This window comes from Odocoileus virginianus, chromosome 7 (assembly GCF_023699985.2).
Source record: "Odocoileus virginianus isolate 20LAN1187 ecotype Illinois chromosome 7, Ovbor_1.2, whole genome shotgun sequence".
Classification (NCBI taxonomy): domain Eukaryota; kingdom Metazoa; phylum Chordata; class Mammalia; order Artiodactyla; family Cervidae; genus Odocoileus; species Odocoileus virginianus.
Window position 1 is genome coordinate 64,534,110 of NC_069680.1, and position 17,695 is coordinate 64,551,804.

Genomic DNA, 17,695 nt, shown 5'->3' on the forward strand with positions numbered 1-17,695 from the left:
AGCTGTCTGTCTTTGGGGGGCTGTAAGTGTTAGAGTGACATGATCAGATTTTCATTTTAGTAAGATGTCTGGGGCCTGTGTAGAGATTGGGCTAGAGGCAGAGAGACCATCAGGGGCTGAGCAGGAAGCCAGGTGAGGTGGCTTGAATTTGGGTAGTCTGCAAAGATGAAGCTAAATGAGCAGATCCGCGCTCACTTTAGGAGGTGGAATTGGTAGGCCAACTTTAAGAAAGGCAGGAGTCCAGGGTGACACCCACCACGGGCTTGGGTGATGCCTGTCAGAACCCTTCACTAAAATGGGAACTAGGAAGAGGAATTGGTCCGGGTGGGAGGTGATGAAAAGTTCAGTTTGATAACTGAAGGGCAGTATTCAAATGAAGGTGGCCAGTAGTATACTGAGGTTTTTGAGCTCAGAAAAGAAAATTGGGCCGCCATAGGGGTCTGAGAGTCATCAGCCTAGAGATGTGAACTGAGGCTGTGGGAGCAAGAGGACCTCCCCCCTCCCCCAAGGAGTGAGAACACGGAGAGAAGACACAGAGGCCAGAGCTCTCAAGAGGCCTTGACATTCAACAAGCGTCCGCTGGAGTAGGCAAGGGCCACATAGGAACCAGCAGAGAGGTGAGAGGAAAGCCAGCCCATCTAATCCTCACAAATGCCTCACGTACAGGTGAGGAACTTGGGGGCTTTTTGCACTGTTTTATTTTATTAGGGCACAAGAAGTAAGAAACTCAAAGCCAATGTTGCCCTATCATATAACCATCCTTCACCAAGAATTTGGGCGTGTCTCCTACCCTCTTGTTTAATGCCTCTATTAGGTTTCTGTGATTTTGGTCAGTGCTTTTGAATGCAGAATGAAGATGAAAAGACTGACTGGATTCAGGAGATACCAGCATGTTTGTGCACAGCATGTTTTGACAGTCGGTTTTTGATACAGGGCAGGCATGTGAAGGATAGTGATGCCTCCAACTTTGGTCTTTATTCAGACAGTGGACTCAGACTCTGTCTCTAGACTGCCATCATAGATTGTCTAGCCTTCTGGAACCTCATGACCATCCTAGGAGTGAGCCACTGCCCCACAAACCACCAGAAGATGAACTCACCAGAAGATGAAGTCTTTATTATGAGGAACCTTTTATTATAGAGACAGACTGAACTCTCTTTTGCATAAAGAATCTTTGGATTGGGTCAGGGAAAATCCACCTGCTAAAGGTCACCACCAGCTCTCCCTGCCTCTGCCTCAGCTAAGCCCCCACTTGCTATTTACATCTCAAAGTCACCGGAAACAAGGCCCCCAGGTCCAGGCTGGTTAGGTGGGCCATGCCGGCCAGAGGGTCAGGATTCCTGGCTGCCCACCAGGTCAGAGCCGACCCGTCTCCCGCCCCAGTCGGTTGTCCAGGACCTGGAGCTGCCGGAGGAAGCCTGAGTTGGGGCAGATATTGCGGTGGGCCTGCACTGTCTGGATGGCCTCCACCAGCGTCATGTTCTCGCAGATCATGAGGAAGGCCAGGACAACTGTGGCAGAGCGGCTCACCCCCATGGCACAGTGTACCAGCACACGGCCTGTGGGGAGACCCAGCCTAGCATCAGGTACCCGTCCTCACACCGCCCACCCCAGAGGGAATCGGAGATGCTTCTGCCCACCTGTCCCAGCATCCTGGGATACTGACACTGTCCCCAGTGTCATGTGGCGCAGCTGAGGCCCGAGAGGAAAGGGACTCGCTCAAGGTCACATAAGCATGCTAGTGGCAGGGCTAAGGTTAGCAGCTGGGAGGCCCTTCTCCTGGTCCACGTGCTTCCTTTGCAACTTTGGCATGGTGAGGGTCAGCACTCCTGGAGTCCCCTGGGTTTGAAGGTTACGGGGGTGTCCACCTACCTCCCTGTCCTCAGTCCTGCCCTCTCCCTTGCCCCTGCCGCTCTACACCAAGGCCTCGTCTTAGAGGAACTCACTCGAGAGCCCTTGCTAGGTCTTGGACCTTCCACCCAACACCTGGCCTCTTACTGAGGGGTATGGTTACCCTGATGACCACACTGGACCTTAGTTATATCTATGATCGTTAGTTTCAAGGGTGAGGTTCCCCCCTGAAAGGACTGCTCACTAAATGGGGTGGGAGGGTGGCTAAAGGACCCCACCTTCCATGTACTGGAAAAGTGGATAAGCCCAGATCCCGCCTGCACCCCTCTGCATCCCCACTCCTTCCCCAGCAGCTGACCTTGGGGAACACTGAGAGCACTTCGGATGTATCGAGCAACAGGCAGGAAGTAGACACTGAGGTCAAAGAAGGGGGTGTCGTCAGCCTCGATGCCGTAGTACTCCAAGGGCATTCCGCGGTAGAACTTGGCACCTGTGTCCACCTGAAACTGGCCTGCGGCGACATTCACAACATGCGTGATGCCCAGCTGGGTCAGCTTGTTCTTGTCCCGGGCTGCGAACCTGGAGGGGCATGGGAGGAGGTGGGGTAGAGCTCACTGAGTCTGCCCCGGCTGCGCCGGAATTCACCCCTTGGCCTCCTCTGCTGAGCTCTCCCAAGGGTAGAGCCTGGAATCAGTGAACTGGTCTGGGTGAAGGGGCTCCATTTCACTCGGGCCAACTTTTCTGGAGGGCAATTCAGCCACATGCATTAGAAGCCTCAAAAACGTACACTTGCCCCAGCCTCCTAGGAACTTAAAGAATTCCAAACATGCTCACAGACAAATGTAAACTGTATCAGTGATATTTAAGATAGAGAAAAAGTGGGAGATGGGGAGAGTCACTAAATAGCCTATAAGAGGAGATTGACTGTTGATACAGCTGAATGAAATTCTGCACCACCACTAACATGTGGCGGATAGATGCAGGTGAACAAGAAAAGGTGTTGGTACTATGCTGAGAACCTATGAAAAGTACAGGATAACAAAACAGAATGTCATTTAAAAGTGCTTTTAAAGTATGTTGTGCATGCAGTTCCATTTAAAAACTTTCCTATATAAAGCAGATTACAAAATGAGATTATAAAGTGATTACCATTTTTGTTAAAAAAAAGAACTGTGAAAAAACATTTATGTATGTATGTGTGTATGCATTTTTTTTTTAAAGTCAACAAGGATTTTACCACTGGTTATCTGTGCGTGTAGGGGAGATACATATTTGGCCATATGTTAATAAGATATTGATCTGTATTTTCTAAATATTAAGGAAAACTTATAACAGCCACATATATTCATCCATATGTTCTAAATTCTAAGACAACTTTTAGGGAAAATGACTCACATTGCACACTCTCTCTATATATATATATCCTAGAGAAACGTGTGGTTCCCAGGGTACATGTACTAGAATGCTGTTAGAATTTCTGTTTATAATAGCCCCAAAGTGGAAACAATTCAAAGGGAATGGATAAACTGTGATGTTTACATGTAAATGAATAATATATAGCAATGAATTGTATGCTACATATATTGCAGGCATCTCCCAATTTTGAGCAAGTGATGCCAGGTACAAAATACACAACATGACTCTATTCCTATCACTTTAAAGGATAGGCAAAACTAACACAAGTGGTGAAACTAAAGAAAAGCAAGGAAATAACTATTTCAGTACTCAGTGGTTATCTATAGGGGAAAAGGTTATACTGAGAAGGGTTCAGTGGAGGCTTCCAGGGCACAAGTAATGTCTTATTTCTTGACCTGGGGGGTGAAACAGACTTTGTGCACTTTCTTGGATATGTTCTAGTTCCGCAAAGTAGTAACAGTGTAAAAGGAAATAAATATGTGAAAAGAGATGCTCGGAGGCAAAGAGGGTGCCAACTCTGCTCCTTACAGGCTCCGGGAGAGGGTCCCCTTCTGCTCCCCCAACCCCCCACTGTGGATCTTACGCATCTCCCAGGAAGAGGTTGGGCCAGACTTCGTTGATGTGGTTCAACACGGCAGCCCGACGGACCCACAGTAAGCGCTGCAGCGAGGCCAGCGTGGGTGGCTGGTAGGGGGACACCCGGACTGACCCATGGATCTTGGGCCTCCGGAGGTCCTGCTTCTGCAACGAGTCCATCCTGGAATAGAGTGGACACTGCAGTGGAAGTGGCAAGCTCCCCACGGGTGGGTCCAACTGACATGGAGGCCCAGCCATGGTGCAGTGCCCAGGTGCCACTGGGATGCTTCAGAAGGGCCTCAGTTATTTCAGATGAAGTTATTACTTGGCTCGACTGGGGCTGAGGCCTAGACCCTTTCCACAGGAAACCAGGGAGCCAACCCCTTGTCACCACTGTGGAGCCAGGAAGCCTTCTCCCCTACCCTCTCCAGAGGCCCGTGGTGTTGGAAACTTTGTCCAAGGGGCCCTCAAAGCTCCCTGTTTGTAGCAACTAGTCCAGTGCAGACCCCACCCCTTATGTCTCCGGTTACTTGGGAGTTTCTAAGGATGAGAACTCCAGATGGCTGTGGCCCACAGAAGGCACTTAGACCCCCACACCCAGGCAGCTCATCTCAAGCCCCATTTCTCTGCTGCTTCTAGGGCTGGTCCTCAGGCTCCCATCCCTTCCCACTTTCAGGTGCTTGAAGGTCAGAGCCCATCTCTGGAGTGAGGAGCCTGGACTATGAACTGATCCTTGTTGGCACTTCCCTGCTGAATGCGCTGATGCCTCTTAGGCGTTGGGGCCTCATTCATGGAAGGTCCCTATTTTACACAGGAGGCAGCTGAAGGTCAGAGAGAATAATCTGTTAAGTGATGCTCAAAGCTGAATGGTCACTGAGGAGCGAGGCTAGGGTTTCAGTCCCATTCTGAGCGCCTTCAGTTCCATCCCCAGCCTTCGCGTTACCCACTTTGAGGTCTCCAGAGTAGTTGCTAACCCCTCCTTCTCTACAGGGGAGCCTGCCGTAGCTGTTCCGTGTCTGCCTGTAGGCCCTGGGATTTCCCTCCTTACCCCTGTGACTCAGGCCAGTGCTGCAGGTCAGGCCTCACCGCGGTGGGGTGGCTCGTGTCAGGAGTCAGCTGGCTGAGGGAGTCCGAGACCCTGCAGGGCTGGGGTGTCAGTGGCAGCAGAACCTGGGTCTGGTGCTGGGCTGGGAAGGAGTGCCTCTCTCGGCTAACCGGCCCTGGCCCCTTCAACCAGTAACTAGGGAAGGTACAAACTGGGAAGAACTTCTTTGCTCTGTGGTAGGCAGTGCCAAGACCAGGAAGAGAAATGGGCACCCAGGAGGCCACTGGCTTGGCCAGGCTCACCCAGCGGGCAGTGGGAGGGCAGGGCGGAAGCGAAGACCCGGCTTTCCGTTTCATCCCCCACTGTGAGCTCTCAGGGCAGGCTGAGTGGCCTGCCACCTACCTATGGCATGGTCTGGGGCCAGGAGTGGGGGAGTGGATGCAGGGGCAGGACCCAGCACATAAGCAGAACGGGACCGGGGCAGGTTCCGCCTGGAACACAAATGCTGTGAAGCGGCTAGAATTCCAGGTCCTCCCCTTGGAACCGGTGGGGGTGGGGCCTGAGAGCAGACCCAGGCCACTGTGGACTGAGGTGCTGTCTTTCCACACCTCCGGGCCCCTCCCCGCTTGGTGTCTCTTTGGGATTAAGGGCTCTTGGCCCTGGAACTCCCCAGGGAGATGGGAGGCTACGTGAAGTGGTGGGAAAAGAACTTTAGAAAGAGCGCAGAGAGCTTAACCACAGCTCATTCTGAGGTCAAGAGCAAGGCTTAGCTCCTGTCTAGGCCATAATTTCTTTTCCTCATCTTAAAGATACTGGCCTTGCCTGCTTTAAGGAGTCTCTGGAAGGTCTGATCTGAGAGAGGAGTGGCTGGGTTTGCAGAAAGTACGGGGTAGAGTGAAGTGTATATTGTTGGAGTGGGGAGAGGTCAACAGCCACAGGGGTCTGGAGCTACCAGCTGGGGCTGCAGGAGTCCCAGGTGGGGTGAGATGGGGCTTTGGGAAGCCTTGCGGGCGCAGCTGCAGGCCTCTGAGCTTGGTGTGGGGTAAGGCCGCCACCCAGTGTCCAGTGGGTGTCTTGCAGCTCAGCCGTGCGGGACCGGCAAACTCCGGCTGAGACAGAACTTGTCCCTGCTCCTCCTGGAGGCTCCTGGGAGATGGAGGAGCCAGCAGAGGGGTCGAGGATGGGAGCTGCTAGGCCACAGCCCAGCCTCAGCCTCCTCAGGGCCTAGGCCCAGGTCTGGAGAAGGGGGCCTTTTCCTTGAACTTAGGGGTACGTGTTGTTAGGCCTCACCTTGGACTTCACACCAGATGCTCACGAATATACCCTCTACGTGTGTGCTCTATCCTGCGAGGGTCCAGCCCCCACCCAGCGACTCATCCTTAGAGCTCTGGGCACACCCACAGAAGGGAAGTCGGTGGCTGCAGCAGCCCCCGTTTTCTGCCATCCCCAGATCTAGACTGAGAGTCCTGCCTGACCCCTCCTCCTGCATCTTCTCGGCCACAGCAGGGTGAAAGGAGGGCCCGATGTCCAGACAGGATCGGGCGCGTTCAGGGTGACGTGGCTGTAGACATGGGCCCAACGTCCAGCAGGGATCGGCTCTGCCTGGCTCTTCACCCCACTCCCTTTGGTGCCGCTTCTGCCTCCTTCCTCTGCCTCCCCCTAAGCGGAGCAGCTGCCTCTGTGGGCAGTGCTCTTCCTGCTCTTGAGCTGCTGCTGTTTACAAGTTCAGACGCCTGTCTTCTGCCTTTGTGCCTCTCGTCCCCTCTACGTTGCTATTGCCGGTGCCTCTGTCCCCACCCCCCTCACAGGCCCCACAGCCTCCCAGCACACCACCCCACATGCCGCAGCCTCAGACCAAGGCTCAGGCCTGCACAGGACAGGGGAGCAGCCGTCTGCCGTCCACCCCCTCCTGGTCTTCCCTCCTGCTCACTCTCTCCTCCTCCTCCAGGCAGACCACATGGGGCCACAGGAGAGGTGAGGCCAGAGAGCTCAGGGCAGGACAAGTGAAGAGTCTGGCGAAGGAAGCCTTGGGGAGGGTGGCAGGCGGGCAGCCAGTGGTGAGCTGCCTGTGACCCTGTACTCTGCGTGCTGGCCTTGGAGGAGGGCAGACTTGGGCCAGGTTCTCAGGTCTGGAGCTGGGATCTGTGTGGTCTTCTCTGAGCCAGTTTTCTTAGTGGAGCTGCTGTGAGAATGCCATGAGACAAGGAAGTGTTTGAGGCACCTCCCCCAGTGCCTGCCTCCTGGTAGATGTCCAGTAAATGGTGCATCTTGCTCGTATTATCATCACTCTTACCCTCTGAAGCCTCAGTCATATCCCATGGGGCAGTGAGGCTTGGTCTCTTATCTCTTTGTGTTCCTTAATTTTTCTTTCTCTGTCCAGTAATGGTTATTATATTTACCACTAACTCAGGATATGCTTTGTATCAGACAGAGCTAAAGGCTTACATTTTTCTCACTGAATTCTCACAGCACCCTTATGAGGCCGATTACATTTACCATCGCCATTTTTACAGATGAGGAAACTAAGGCTCAAAAAGATTAAGCTCTATGCCCAAGGTCACACAGCCAATAAGCACAGGAGCCAGGATTCAAGCCCAGGTTGATCTGATTACGAGGCTTCATCTGTGCCTCTATCTCCGGCCCAGTTTCTCCGCTGATGCGGTGCAGCCGCCTCCCCCACCCCGGCACACACAGGCACAGGTGTCCTGGCCCTCTTTACCCAGCATGCTCTGCAGCCCCCAGAGTGGGGGCACTCACCCACCTGTGGGGGTATTTGGCCCAGGCTGTGGTCTTCTCTGACAGGCACTTTTTGCTCCCAGCTTCCAGACGCCTGTCTCTGCACACTTGATGCTGTTTCTATTTTTTGATTGGAGTTTAATTATAAAGCATGATGCGCTGCTCCCCTCCTCTGGCCTCCCCCTGCCACTCCCAACTCACCCACGGGTCCCCGGCACGGACAGTGCCAAGCCCAGCCAGGCACCTGGCCCCGCTGGGCGTAGAGGCAGTCCAGCAAGGGGGTCTGCCTGTGGCGTGTGGGGATGTGGATGTGGGTTGTGGGGCAGGAAGAATGGAGACGGAATAAGCCATTTGGGAAGGCCTGTTGGTCTTCATGGGGAGCACATGGAGTATGGGCAGAAAGTTAAAGCGAGAAGGTGTCTCCATGGGGGAGAGTGGGGAAGAGAACAACCAAATCACACCCCAGCTGGCAGCACTGCGGACATCAGAACCCAGGCCCAAGGGACCCTAGCTGGGGGCCAAAGATTATAGGACTGGCCCAGGATTAAGATCCAGAAGATCAGGCTGAAGGAAATATGGGTAGAAAGACAGAAGAGGTAAAAGTGAAGTTCAGAGCAGGTCTTTGGAACAGCCCCGGCCTACAGTCAGAAACCATGCATCTGGAAGCCACCCTGTTCTCTGTGAAGCTCCTCTCTCCCCCAGAAGACATTCCTGGAGCAGACCCCACCATTCCTTTAAAGTCCCTTCCAAAGCTGACGGCTCAGTTAAGAGACCTTGGATTTGGGTCTATTAAGAATACTCCCCACCCTTCAGAGACCCTCCTCATATACCCATGCTTCAGTACTCTTCTCCACTCACACCCCCAGATGACTGCCACACAGGTGATTAATTCCCTGCAGCCACGCCTCCTCTGGGTCTCTGAAGCCCGAGCTCCAGCGAGCTGGGCTCAGCCCTTACTGCAGCTCCCTGAGCCCTGATGGAGGCAGCTGTGGCCACAGGCCACACTTAGAACTAAGGGACACTTAGAACTGCCTCTCCCACTCCCATGTCCCCCCGCTCCTGGGGAACTTAAAACCCCGGGAGAGGAGTCCTCAGGGCCTGGCAGAGAGGGCAGCCCCTTCCCACCTGTGAGAACTGGAGGCCGTGGCCGAGAGGGAGTGCAGGCAGCAGGAGGAAGTGGATGGACTTGCAGGCTCTAGGGCGGGCCCCGCACTGGGCTCTTACCATCTTCTGGGTATCCACCTGGGCCACAACCTTCAGCAGCACCAGCAGGGCCAGGGCAAAGTGGCAGAGCCCCATAGCAGGCAGTAAGGCCCAGCTCTGGGGGAGAAATGAACTCCATGTTACAGGCAGGTAAACCGAGGCTCAGATTGGCCGGGACTCACCAGGGCAGAGACAAGAGCTGCCAGCTAAACCTGCTTCTGCCTTGAGCCTCTGTGTAAGATCAAGTGGGTTATGGGTGCCAAGAGAGATAAAGAGGCAAGTTTGGGGCCCAAGGCTCATGAAGAGAGATGATCTCTCCCCAAAGCCCCCTCACCTCTGAGTCCTCAGCCTTAGGACTGCTGTGTACAGTCACATAGGTTGCTCACTGCACAACTCTTGGGGCCCCAGCTTCACAGACTATTTTGTGGATGTAGCCCCAGGAATTGTGCAAGGCCATAGCCCAACTGACTCCCCCAAAGCAGCTGCCTGAAAAGAAAGATGCAGAGGTCTGAAGTCAGAGGATTTAAGGCCCCAGGCTGAGGAAGTGGGGTGATTGGGCATGATCAGAGATGTGCTGTTGTCCCAGTTCCCAAAACCTGCCTAGAGAAATGAGCAAGACGGAAAGATGCTCTTCCCATCCCCCTCTCGGCTCCCACACCTGCAGAACTCCCCACAACAGTTTCCCACCCAGCTTCGCCTTAGGCCTAATCCCAACCCCAGCTATAATGCTTATTTTCCTTCATGGCATTCACCCTCAAACTAACCGAGACCTCCTTCTTGCCCTAATTCCCAACCCCAAGATGCTCATCCTCCTAACAGCACATGGGAAAGGGTTCATATTGCTCACGTGCTCCCCCTTGGCCAGGCTGGTTATGCATTCAGAGACAAAAGCAGCTCTTATGGGTGATGGCCAGGGGGAGATTTGTTCATGCCCCAGGGAGGCTCTGGCAGGAGGAGAAAGCTGCTACTCTCCTAACTCCCAGAAGAGGCCAGGACAGTGTCCCAGCTGCCAGCTGCCAGCTGGCAGCCCTTCTGAGCCAGTGGGTGGCGGGGCACAGCCAAAGTCAGGATTGAGGAGAGATGAAGGAAGGAACAGTATGGGTAGCAGGAGCTGGAGGTGGGATAGGGGAAGTGGAGAGCATCTCTGGAGGCTTAACTTTCCCTCAGATGGCCCTCAGTGGGGATGTGAATATAAGGAAGATGAGTGTTGGAGCCAGACAGGGACAGCCCCAACATGGGCATGGTGGGAGAAGAAGGACAGGGGGCATTCTGCAGCTGCCTCACAATCTGGGGCCCCCACAGCCTCTCCACCCCCAGGAAGGGACACCCCTGCCTCCTCTTAGTTGAGCAGGAAGAAAACACAGAGCTAATGCCAAAGAAATTACAGCAGCACCTTGGCAACCATTTGTGGGCTGGGAGCCTGAGATGCACCATTGCTGCTGGGGGAGCCAAGCTTCTTCTACTGGGCAGCTGGGGACACGGGCCTCTAGCAGGAGGGAGGTGGCTTGGGCAGAGGAGATACTGGGGATCTGTCCCTTTTATGCAGCTTAAGGACTGAGGGATTTTGTTCCAGATGCACTGAACATGGAACAGGAGGAGGCAGAAGGTAAATGGACAGACTTCAGGAAGGCTTTATGTCCTATGGGGTCCCCAGAATCAGAGAGGGAGGGAGGTTACAGAGGGTCCTTCTGTAGATCTATGAGATCACATTGGTTGGGGTATGAAGGTAGAGTGGGGTGCTGAGTCCAAGGCAAAGAACTGAAGGACGTGGTGACAGGAGAACTTTGTATCAAGCAGGGCTTGTGTGAGGAGGTTGTGGCCAGTGGCGGGAGCACCTGTTCCCTTTCTCCACTGTGAGAATGGATGCGCAGGGCTGACATGATAATTAACTAAACTTGGAGCAATAGCTGCAGCCACACATTTCACCAAGGACTGGGATCCAGACCTGAGCCGAGGGTGTGCAGAGGTGTGGGAAGGGCCAGACAGCTCAGGTACAGGACTGACTGTGCTCCTCTCTTGGTAGGGTTCAGGTGAACCCCACAGGCTTTTGGCCAAGGAGGTAGGGTAGGTCAGCACCAGGACCAGTTTGGAAGGCCTCACCTCTTCCATTTTATGCTTCCCACCCCTTTCTTTCCCAGCCTTTCCATCTGCTCTGGCTCTTAAGAATCTGTAGGTGGGCTGGGAGTGGGGGGAGGGACTGACGATCAAGTTGCCTCAGCCAGGCCTAGGACTGGTGAGGGCAGCCCAGTAGCTTGGGGAATGGGCCAGGCCCCTTTCGACCCTCTCTTCCAGCCCCGCTCAGCCCTGACACCCAACCTCTGAACTGCACTCATTCATGTCCCCTGCCAGGCCTCACCCCCAACCCCTTACTCTAGCTGTACCCTTGCCCTCTGTCCAGCCCTCTCCTGACCTTTCACTTCTCACTGCACCCAGCTGTCGCCCCTCATGCCCTGCCCAGCCCTCACCTGGCCCCTCAGCTCCGGCCTGCACCCCGCAGCTGCTGGTCCAGCCGGCAGAGCTGGTGGAGGAAACCTCTGTTGGGGAAGACCCATCGGCGCTCCCTCACGGTGATCACCGCCTGGCGCAGGGAGAGCTGCTGGCGCAGCATGAGGTAGGCCAGGACCAGTGTGGCGGAGCGGCTCACCCCGACCACGCAGTGCACCAGGACCTTGGCTGAGGAAGACATCTGCTGAAAGACCCTTTCCCACCAGCCAGCCCACCCAGTGGCTGAGGTGGGGACCCAGGTTCCTTCCCTTGCTCTGCTTTGGATGTATTCTGTGACCCTCGGCAAATCACTCAACATGTATGGGCCTCCATTTCCCAATCTGTCAAGTGGGTATATCAGCACCTCTTATGCCTACCCTTGGGACGGGGTACACACACCCCAACACGGCTTCTGGGACCCTCTGTGCGCTGACCCTGCAGCCTCATCGCAGGCTGTCTCACCCCAGCTCTCAGCTCTGGAAACACTGGGTAACTTGCAGTCCCTTGAAGCTGTCATGGTCCCTGGCCTCCAGCCTTCCCACATGCTCTTTCAACTACCTGTAAAGTTTTTCCCTTCTCTCAGTCTGACTAACATCTACTACTCATTTGTCAGGATTCCACTGAGACACGGCTTCCTGACTACTCATGGTATCACTTGAATCACAAAGCAGCTCATCCTTTATGCATGGGGCCCAATGAATCCTGTTGTAGAGGGAATTCCCCCCAAATTCCTGATCCTCTGAATCCAGGACCCCGTCCTGTGCTCCCATGGCTCTTCACTTCTACCTGCTCATCTGAGTAGCACTCAGATGTAATACTTCACATTTTGAATGTCTTTCCACCAGGGGACCCTGCTTTGCTTAAAGCAAGTATCTAGTGTCCCCTATCTAGCTTCATGCCTGGCACAGAGAAGATAATAAATAGTTGATGAATGAATGGGTGAAGAAAAATGAAGGTCAGGATACTCTGTATTGAAAAGTGCTATGAGCCACAGTCTTGTCTTTCCCATGACACAGATGAGAAACTGAGGTTCAGAGAGGGACACTGGCTCATCCAGGGTCAGGTAGCAAGGGGCATAGCTCTCACCCAGGATGAACACGAAGCAGCTTCCCCAGGCTCCTTTGTTGCTCCCCAGGTATTAGAAGATTTTTCTTTTTTTCCATTTGAAAGTACTTTGGGGCAGAAACCAGACATCTAGATACCAGATGGCAATCTCCCAAGGCTGAGTTATGTAGAGAAAGAACTGTTTTGTTGTTTGGGAGACCTGGCTTCCAGCCCCAGGGCTGCTCGTAACTCGGAGCATGACCTTGTACTTCAGGCCTCCCTTTCCCTGTCTGTGGAGCAATGCTACTGGATAAAGTGCTGGGACACTGAGCAGAGAATTTTAAAAACATGATGACTTTTTAAAAGCTAGGGGGTGGGAGGGCACTGATGTGAAAGGGGAAACGGGACCCCCCCCTGCCCCGTGACTGAGCTGGGTAGGATAGGGGTTCAGATGCAAAGTCCTACCCCCAGGCGTGCTAAGGGCACGGTGGATGAAGTCAGCTGCCGAGGAGAAGTAGGCACTGATGTCGAACTCAGGAAGGTCGTGGGCTGGCACCCCCAGGTAGCTCACACTGCTGCCATAGAAGTCAGGACCGCCCTGACAGTAGAGACCCCCGTGGGCGGCATTCAGCACGTGGGTGATGCCCAGCTTCCACAGCTCAAAGCGGTTATTTGCTGTGGCCCTAGGGAGGGGAGGAGGGGAGCCATGAGGTCCGGGAAGGAGGCGTTGTCTGGTCCCCTGCTTCAGAGCGGTGAATCCATTAGGGTCCAGAAGGAGCCAGAGGAACTTGTGGGGTTCACGGCTCGCAGCCCCACCCAGGAGCTTTCTGGTAGGGGAGCTGGTAGTACAGGGATGTAGCTAGCCTCTCTTTGCTTCCTGAGGCAATCCGCCCCAGCCATGGCCAGGACAGGAAAGAAAGAATTGCTTCAGCCCTAGGACCCAGTTGCACCTCCCTTCTTGCCCCATGCCCTGCCCCACACATCCGGCTCTTCCTGGCCACTACCTCATACCTGCTTCTAATCTGCAAATATTTAAAGGTGACACCTTCCTTGATTCACCTCCAATCAGCCTTCCTTACCCAGTCTGTGTCCAGAGGAAGAAGGCTGGAACCGGAAAGGGGAGCTCTCTGTCCACCCCATCTCTCACCCGCAAATCACCACGATTCCCCGTCCTTTGCACCCTCCCCCTCCCCCCCACAAGACCCACCAGTTGTTCGGAATGTGCCAGAAGACTGGGAACCTCTGGGAGTTCCCTTCTTTCAGGCAGGCAAAGTCCCCACTCCCCCTGGTGGCTGCACCTGATCACTGCACTGTTGCTAGCACGAAGGGGTCCTGGAGAAAGTCCCTGGCTTGGGAAACTCAGAGGCGAACGAGTTGCCCTTTCTCTCACCCCAACCCCCCATCTCTGGTAAAGATCCCAAGAACTGTCTCTCCTTGTCCTCACCCCCACGTCCCTTCAGCCAACTACCCACTCACGCATCTCCTATGTAAAGGTTGGGCCAAACTTCATCCACGTGGCTGGAAGAAACCTTCCCTGCCCTCAGGAGCTCCTCCAGTTCCAGGACGCTGGGGCAAGGCGTGGCTTCGGCATCTCCCCTCAGCTGTGAGAGCGAGGCCTCCGCCATGGGCCAGCCCACCCACCCCTCTGTCTCTGTGGTCACTCCTCTCTGCCTCTCCAGTGTCATCCCTCCTTCTGAGAGACTGGCAGGGACAGGTGAGACAGCAGCAAGTGACTCAGCAAATTACAGGGGCCTCTAGAGAAAACAGGACGTTTTCCTCCCCAAGTCACCCCCTAGCCCGAAACTGCCTGACCACAGGGAATCAGATATATCTCTGCGAGTCACTTTACCTCTCAGCCTGTTTCTTCATCTCTCAAGTAAGGAGAATTTTAAGGATTAACTGAAACAAAAGATACTCTAACACACAGTAGATGTTGATAGATTTAGAGTCCTGTATGAGGCTATTTGGTTCTGAGGACTGAGTTAAGGTAGAGATCCAGGGTGCAGAGGAGGTGGTTGGCTCCAAGGATGCATGATGGGAAAAGTTCTTCAGGTTTGGGTGGGTCACATACTAAGCGGAAACTGTATGACTGTTGGATGAGCTTCTGGATTATGGGACTCGGGGGAAGTTCCCAAGTTACAGAGTCTGAGAAATGTGGAGAGGCCTGGAGGACCTCATCTAAAGGGTGCCCACAGGATTTGTGGGGGAAAGTTTGAACAATTGTTCTGTTATGAAGATGACCGATTTCTCAAAAGAGAAGGCTAAAATGGGCCATGTGTGCCAGAGAGGCAGAAGGGAGAGATGAATGTTTCCCTCTACCAGAGCCAAAGAAAGGATGTCATCAAAAATATTTTTGGGTGGGAGGGAGATTCCTCTGCCTATAAGGGATTTTGTCCTCACAGCAAAAACAGAGAAAGTCTGTATTTGTCCTTCTGCCAGAGCTCCTTGTAGGCTGAAGTGAGATGTCTTGCCCACTCTCAGATGCCTTCATGAAGGCTTTGTGGGGGGCACGAGCTGTAGTGGGGAGGCTCCCAGTTGCACCTGGCTTTGAGTCTGGTTTGAGGGTAAAGGCCATACCAGGGCATTCCATGGAAGCAGGTTGCACTCATGTCCACCCAGAATCTATCCCCACTCCCATCAGAGCCACTGAAGCCTGCCTTGCACTGCCCGAGGAAGCAAGGTGAAGAGGGGGCTGGAGCCCAGGTCCAAGGCCAGTTTTGGACTTGGTTTGTGCCACTGCTAGGCCTGAGGTGGGGGCTTCCCTCAGGGTAGGGTAGTACAGTAAAGCGAGAAGAGCATAGGTTCTGAAGTTAGACTTCAGTAGGAATACTGGCTTCGGCACATATTAACTGCCTAACCTGAGGCAAGGTTTCTTGGCCCTTCTCTGTCGTGATACCCTGCAGAGGTGGAACAAGGATTAAGTGATATATTTATATGGCATTTGGCATAGAGACAGTCAGAGAGTAAAGGGGCAATAAACAGTAATAATGATGACTGGAGGTTGGCTCTTGGAAAGGAGCTGGCTCCCTGCAAAGGAATTAAGGAAAAGCCTCCTCTTGTCCCCAGTTTACTAATCCCATAGGCCCCGCCCCGCTCCGCCCCTCCTGTACCAGCGCCTCGTCGCTCATCTCTTCAGCTTTGGACCATTTGGTCCATTTGCATGCTCTCTCTGGTTTCCCTGCACCCGTTTCAGGTCGCCGCCCTACCCTCACGCCCATCTTGAACCCCGAGTCCCTTCCGGTTTTGGCCCCACCCCTACCCTAGGGCTCCGCCTCCCGCCGACGGGCCCCCGCCTCGCGAAGCAGTTCCGGTTCGGATTCGAGCAGCTGCCGGCACGGATAAGACCGCGGCCGGAGCGGGGCCGCAGCGATGCCTGCGCGCAGCCGCCACCGCTCCAGCCTCCACTCCGGCTTGCTTACCCGGGCTCCGCCCCCACCCCTTAAGGCGTCTCTCTCCCGGGAGGCTCGGAGGGCACCGGACTCCGATAGCTGCTCGGACGCTGACTCGGAGGCGGGTCCGGGGAGCCCGATTCGGAACAAGGAGGTGAGCAGCAGCTGAGGTGGAGGAGAGGGGAGTTCGGGGTGGGCGCGTGCAGCAAGGGTGAGTGGGGGAGTCGGGGATGGAGGCGGGTGGGGGTGCCATGGACAGAATTCGGAGGGGCCCTGGGAGACGGTTGAGGGACCGTGGAGAGTCCCCTTTAGAACGGAATCTGAGGGAAATGGAGGTTGTTGAGCCAAGGGCCTGAGGCGGGTGACGATGGCCCCAGACTAAGGGGTAAGTAGAGGCCGAGGGACGAGCGAGAGGGTGTGGAGGCTGAGGGAGATGTGGCCTTGAAGAGGCAGGGGCATGGAGGTTTTGGAAAGCCGGGTGAAAGTGAGGGGAAAGGACCGAAGGGTCCCACGCGAATGTAGGACCGGAGGAAGGGGAGATGCTCTGCGATTTGGCAGTGGGAAGAGGGATCGGAGGAGCCGATGCAGAGTCGATGTTCCCACTTGGTGAGAGAGAAGGAACTGGGGTGGGACTGACGAGATTGCTGACCTAAGGGGTCGGTACTCATTAGGGGAAGGATAAGGTTTGAAGAGGAAGGGGCTCTCAGGTGGCCAGTCGTCTGGTCTTGAAGGCCAGAAGGAGAGAAATGGGGTCAAGACAGAAAAGGAACCCTTGGGGACTGATATAGGGCTTTGGCGTTTTCACAGGTGTCTTTCATAGCGTGGGAGATCTCTAGGGTAATATACTTGGATTATGGGGCTTTCTTGTTTGTGGACAGTGAGTCCTTATGAGAATCTGGGATGAGAAGGGTGTTCTTTAACACTGATTTGCCCAAAGGACTAGGAGAAGTAGTGGAAAGGAAGTGATGTTTGGAAAAGATAGTGAAAGGAGTGATTCTGAGTATAAAGATAAATCCTTTGAATTTTTTATAACAGTGATAGCATGTTTCTCTTTTTTGGTTTGTATTTTATTTAAATTTAAATTTTATCTTAAATACCTGACAAGTTTAGGCAATCTTTAAAAAAAAAAAGATTTAATACTTTATTAAAAAAAAACTAAAGTCGAAACGAGTTTGGATACTTAGATTTTGCAGATACTCAGTACTGACTGGTTTCACTCTTGATAGCTTGAGTTGACATATACTGGTCACGGGGTAAAAATATGGTCACTGCAAGTGTCTGGGTTAAAAGTGTCTCGTTTTATTTACCTAAAAAAGTAGATAAAACTGAAATCACCGGAGACCAGGAGACTACCAGACCTTCTTCTCTCCCATGACTCCAGAATTGGAGTTATCTCTTGAAAACTGGAAGGGTACCCTTGACAGATTTGCAGGACCAATACTTTGCAGATATTGTATAAATAATATTTTTAGTAGAGTTATCTAGAATAAGAATAGAGGATGCTTGTAGCTGTCAGTTAACAGAACTGGGATAGGTGGGTACACAGATGCCTTTTAGTGTATGGAAGACATAGTACCAAAACCATGATTGTGCCAGAAAAATAATGATTACCATATCTATATTTAGTTGAAATAGGTTTTCTTTTGTAATTGTTAAATAGCATGGTTTGGTGAAGTGTTTGACTAGCCACATCTCATTTTGTTTTACAACTTTTTATACAGTTATAGGTTTACAAAGTTGTTGGCATTTCAAAACAAAGTTTTAATAAAGTATTTCTAATCTAAATGGGTATCTTAACAGTTTAATCCTTTTTTTTTTATGGCTATTTTTTATTTATTTGTACTTAAACAACAAACCTGCCAAACTGGTACTACTATGATGTGGCAAAATACAAAACATTGTTCTCCAAAAATAGTGATGAACAAATTAGGGGTTGTAGTAGGATAGCTAA

At 53.1% G+C, this 17,695-nt stretch overlaps 2 protein-coding genes across 12 annotated transcripts in view; one reads left to right on the forward strand and one right to left on the reverse strand.

Annotated features, from left to right (window-relative positions):
• Positions 1 to 17,695, forward strand: part of SAMD8 (sterile alpha motif domain containing 8) — a 117,641-nt gene that overhangs the window by 51,694 nt on the left and 48,252 nt on the right. The window contains exon 1 of one of the 4 annotated variants that reach the window (XM_070470882.1): positions 15,613 to 15,898. The exons of 1 other annotated variant lie outside the window; for it this stretch is intronic. In XM_070470882.1, the coding sequence (XP_070326983.1) occupies positions 15,725 to 15,898 (174 nt within the window). In that variant the 5' untranslated portion in view covers positions 15,613 to 15,724. Of the gene's footprint in view, positions 1 to 15,612; positions 15,899 to 16,015; positions 16,130 to 17,695 lie in introns of those variants that run through there. 2 more of the 4 variants (XM_020888901.2, XM_020888898.2) reach the window with 2 other exon arrangements.
• On the reverse strand, positions 1,096 to 14,033 carry DUSP13B (dual specificity phosphatase 13B). Of its 8 annotated transcripts, none has more exons than XM_070470887.1 (6): positions 13,832 to 14,020; positions 8,750 to 8,944; positions 7,650 to 7,744; positions 3,851 to 4,024; positions 2,210 to 2,430; positions 1,096 to 1,559 (listed from the first exon to the last, which is right to left on the reverse strand). In XM_070470887.1, exons 2-6 carry the CDS (start codon positions 8,921 to 8,923, stop codon positions 1,357 to 1,359), a joined length of 867 nt encoding a protein of 288 aa, XP_070326988.1. In that variant the 5' UTR covers positions 8,924 to 8,944; positions 13,832 to 14,020; the 3' UTR covers positions 1,096 to 1,356. The 8 variants fall into 8 exon arrangements, with proteins under 8 accessions (XP_070326988.1, XP_020744570.2, XP_070326985.1 ...); XM_020888911.2 differs by lacking the exon at positions 13,832 to 14,020 and adding an exon at positions 12,821 to 12,903; XM_070470884.1 differs by lacking the exon at positions 13,832 to 14,020 and adding an exon at positions 11,293 to 11,471.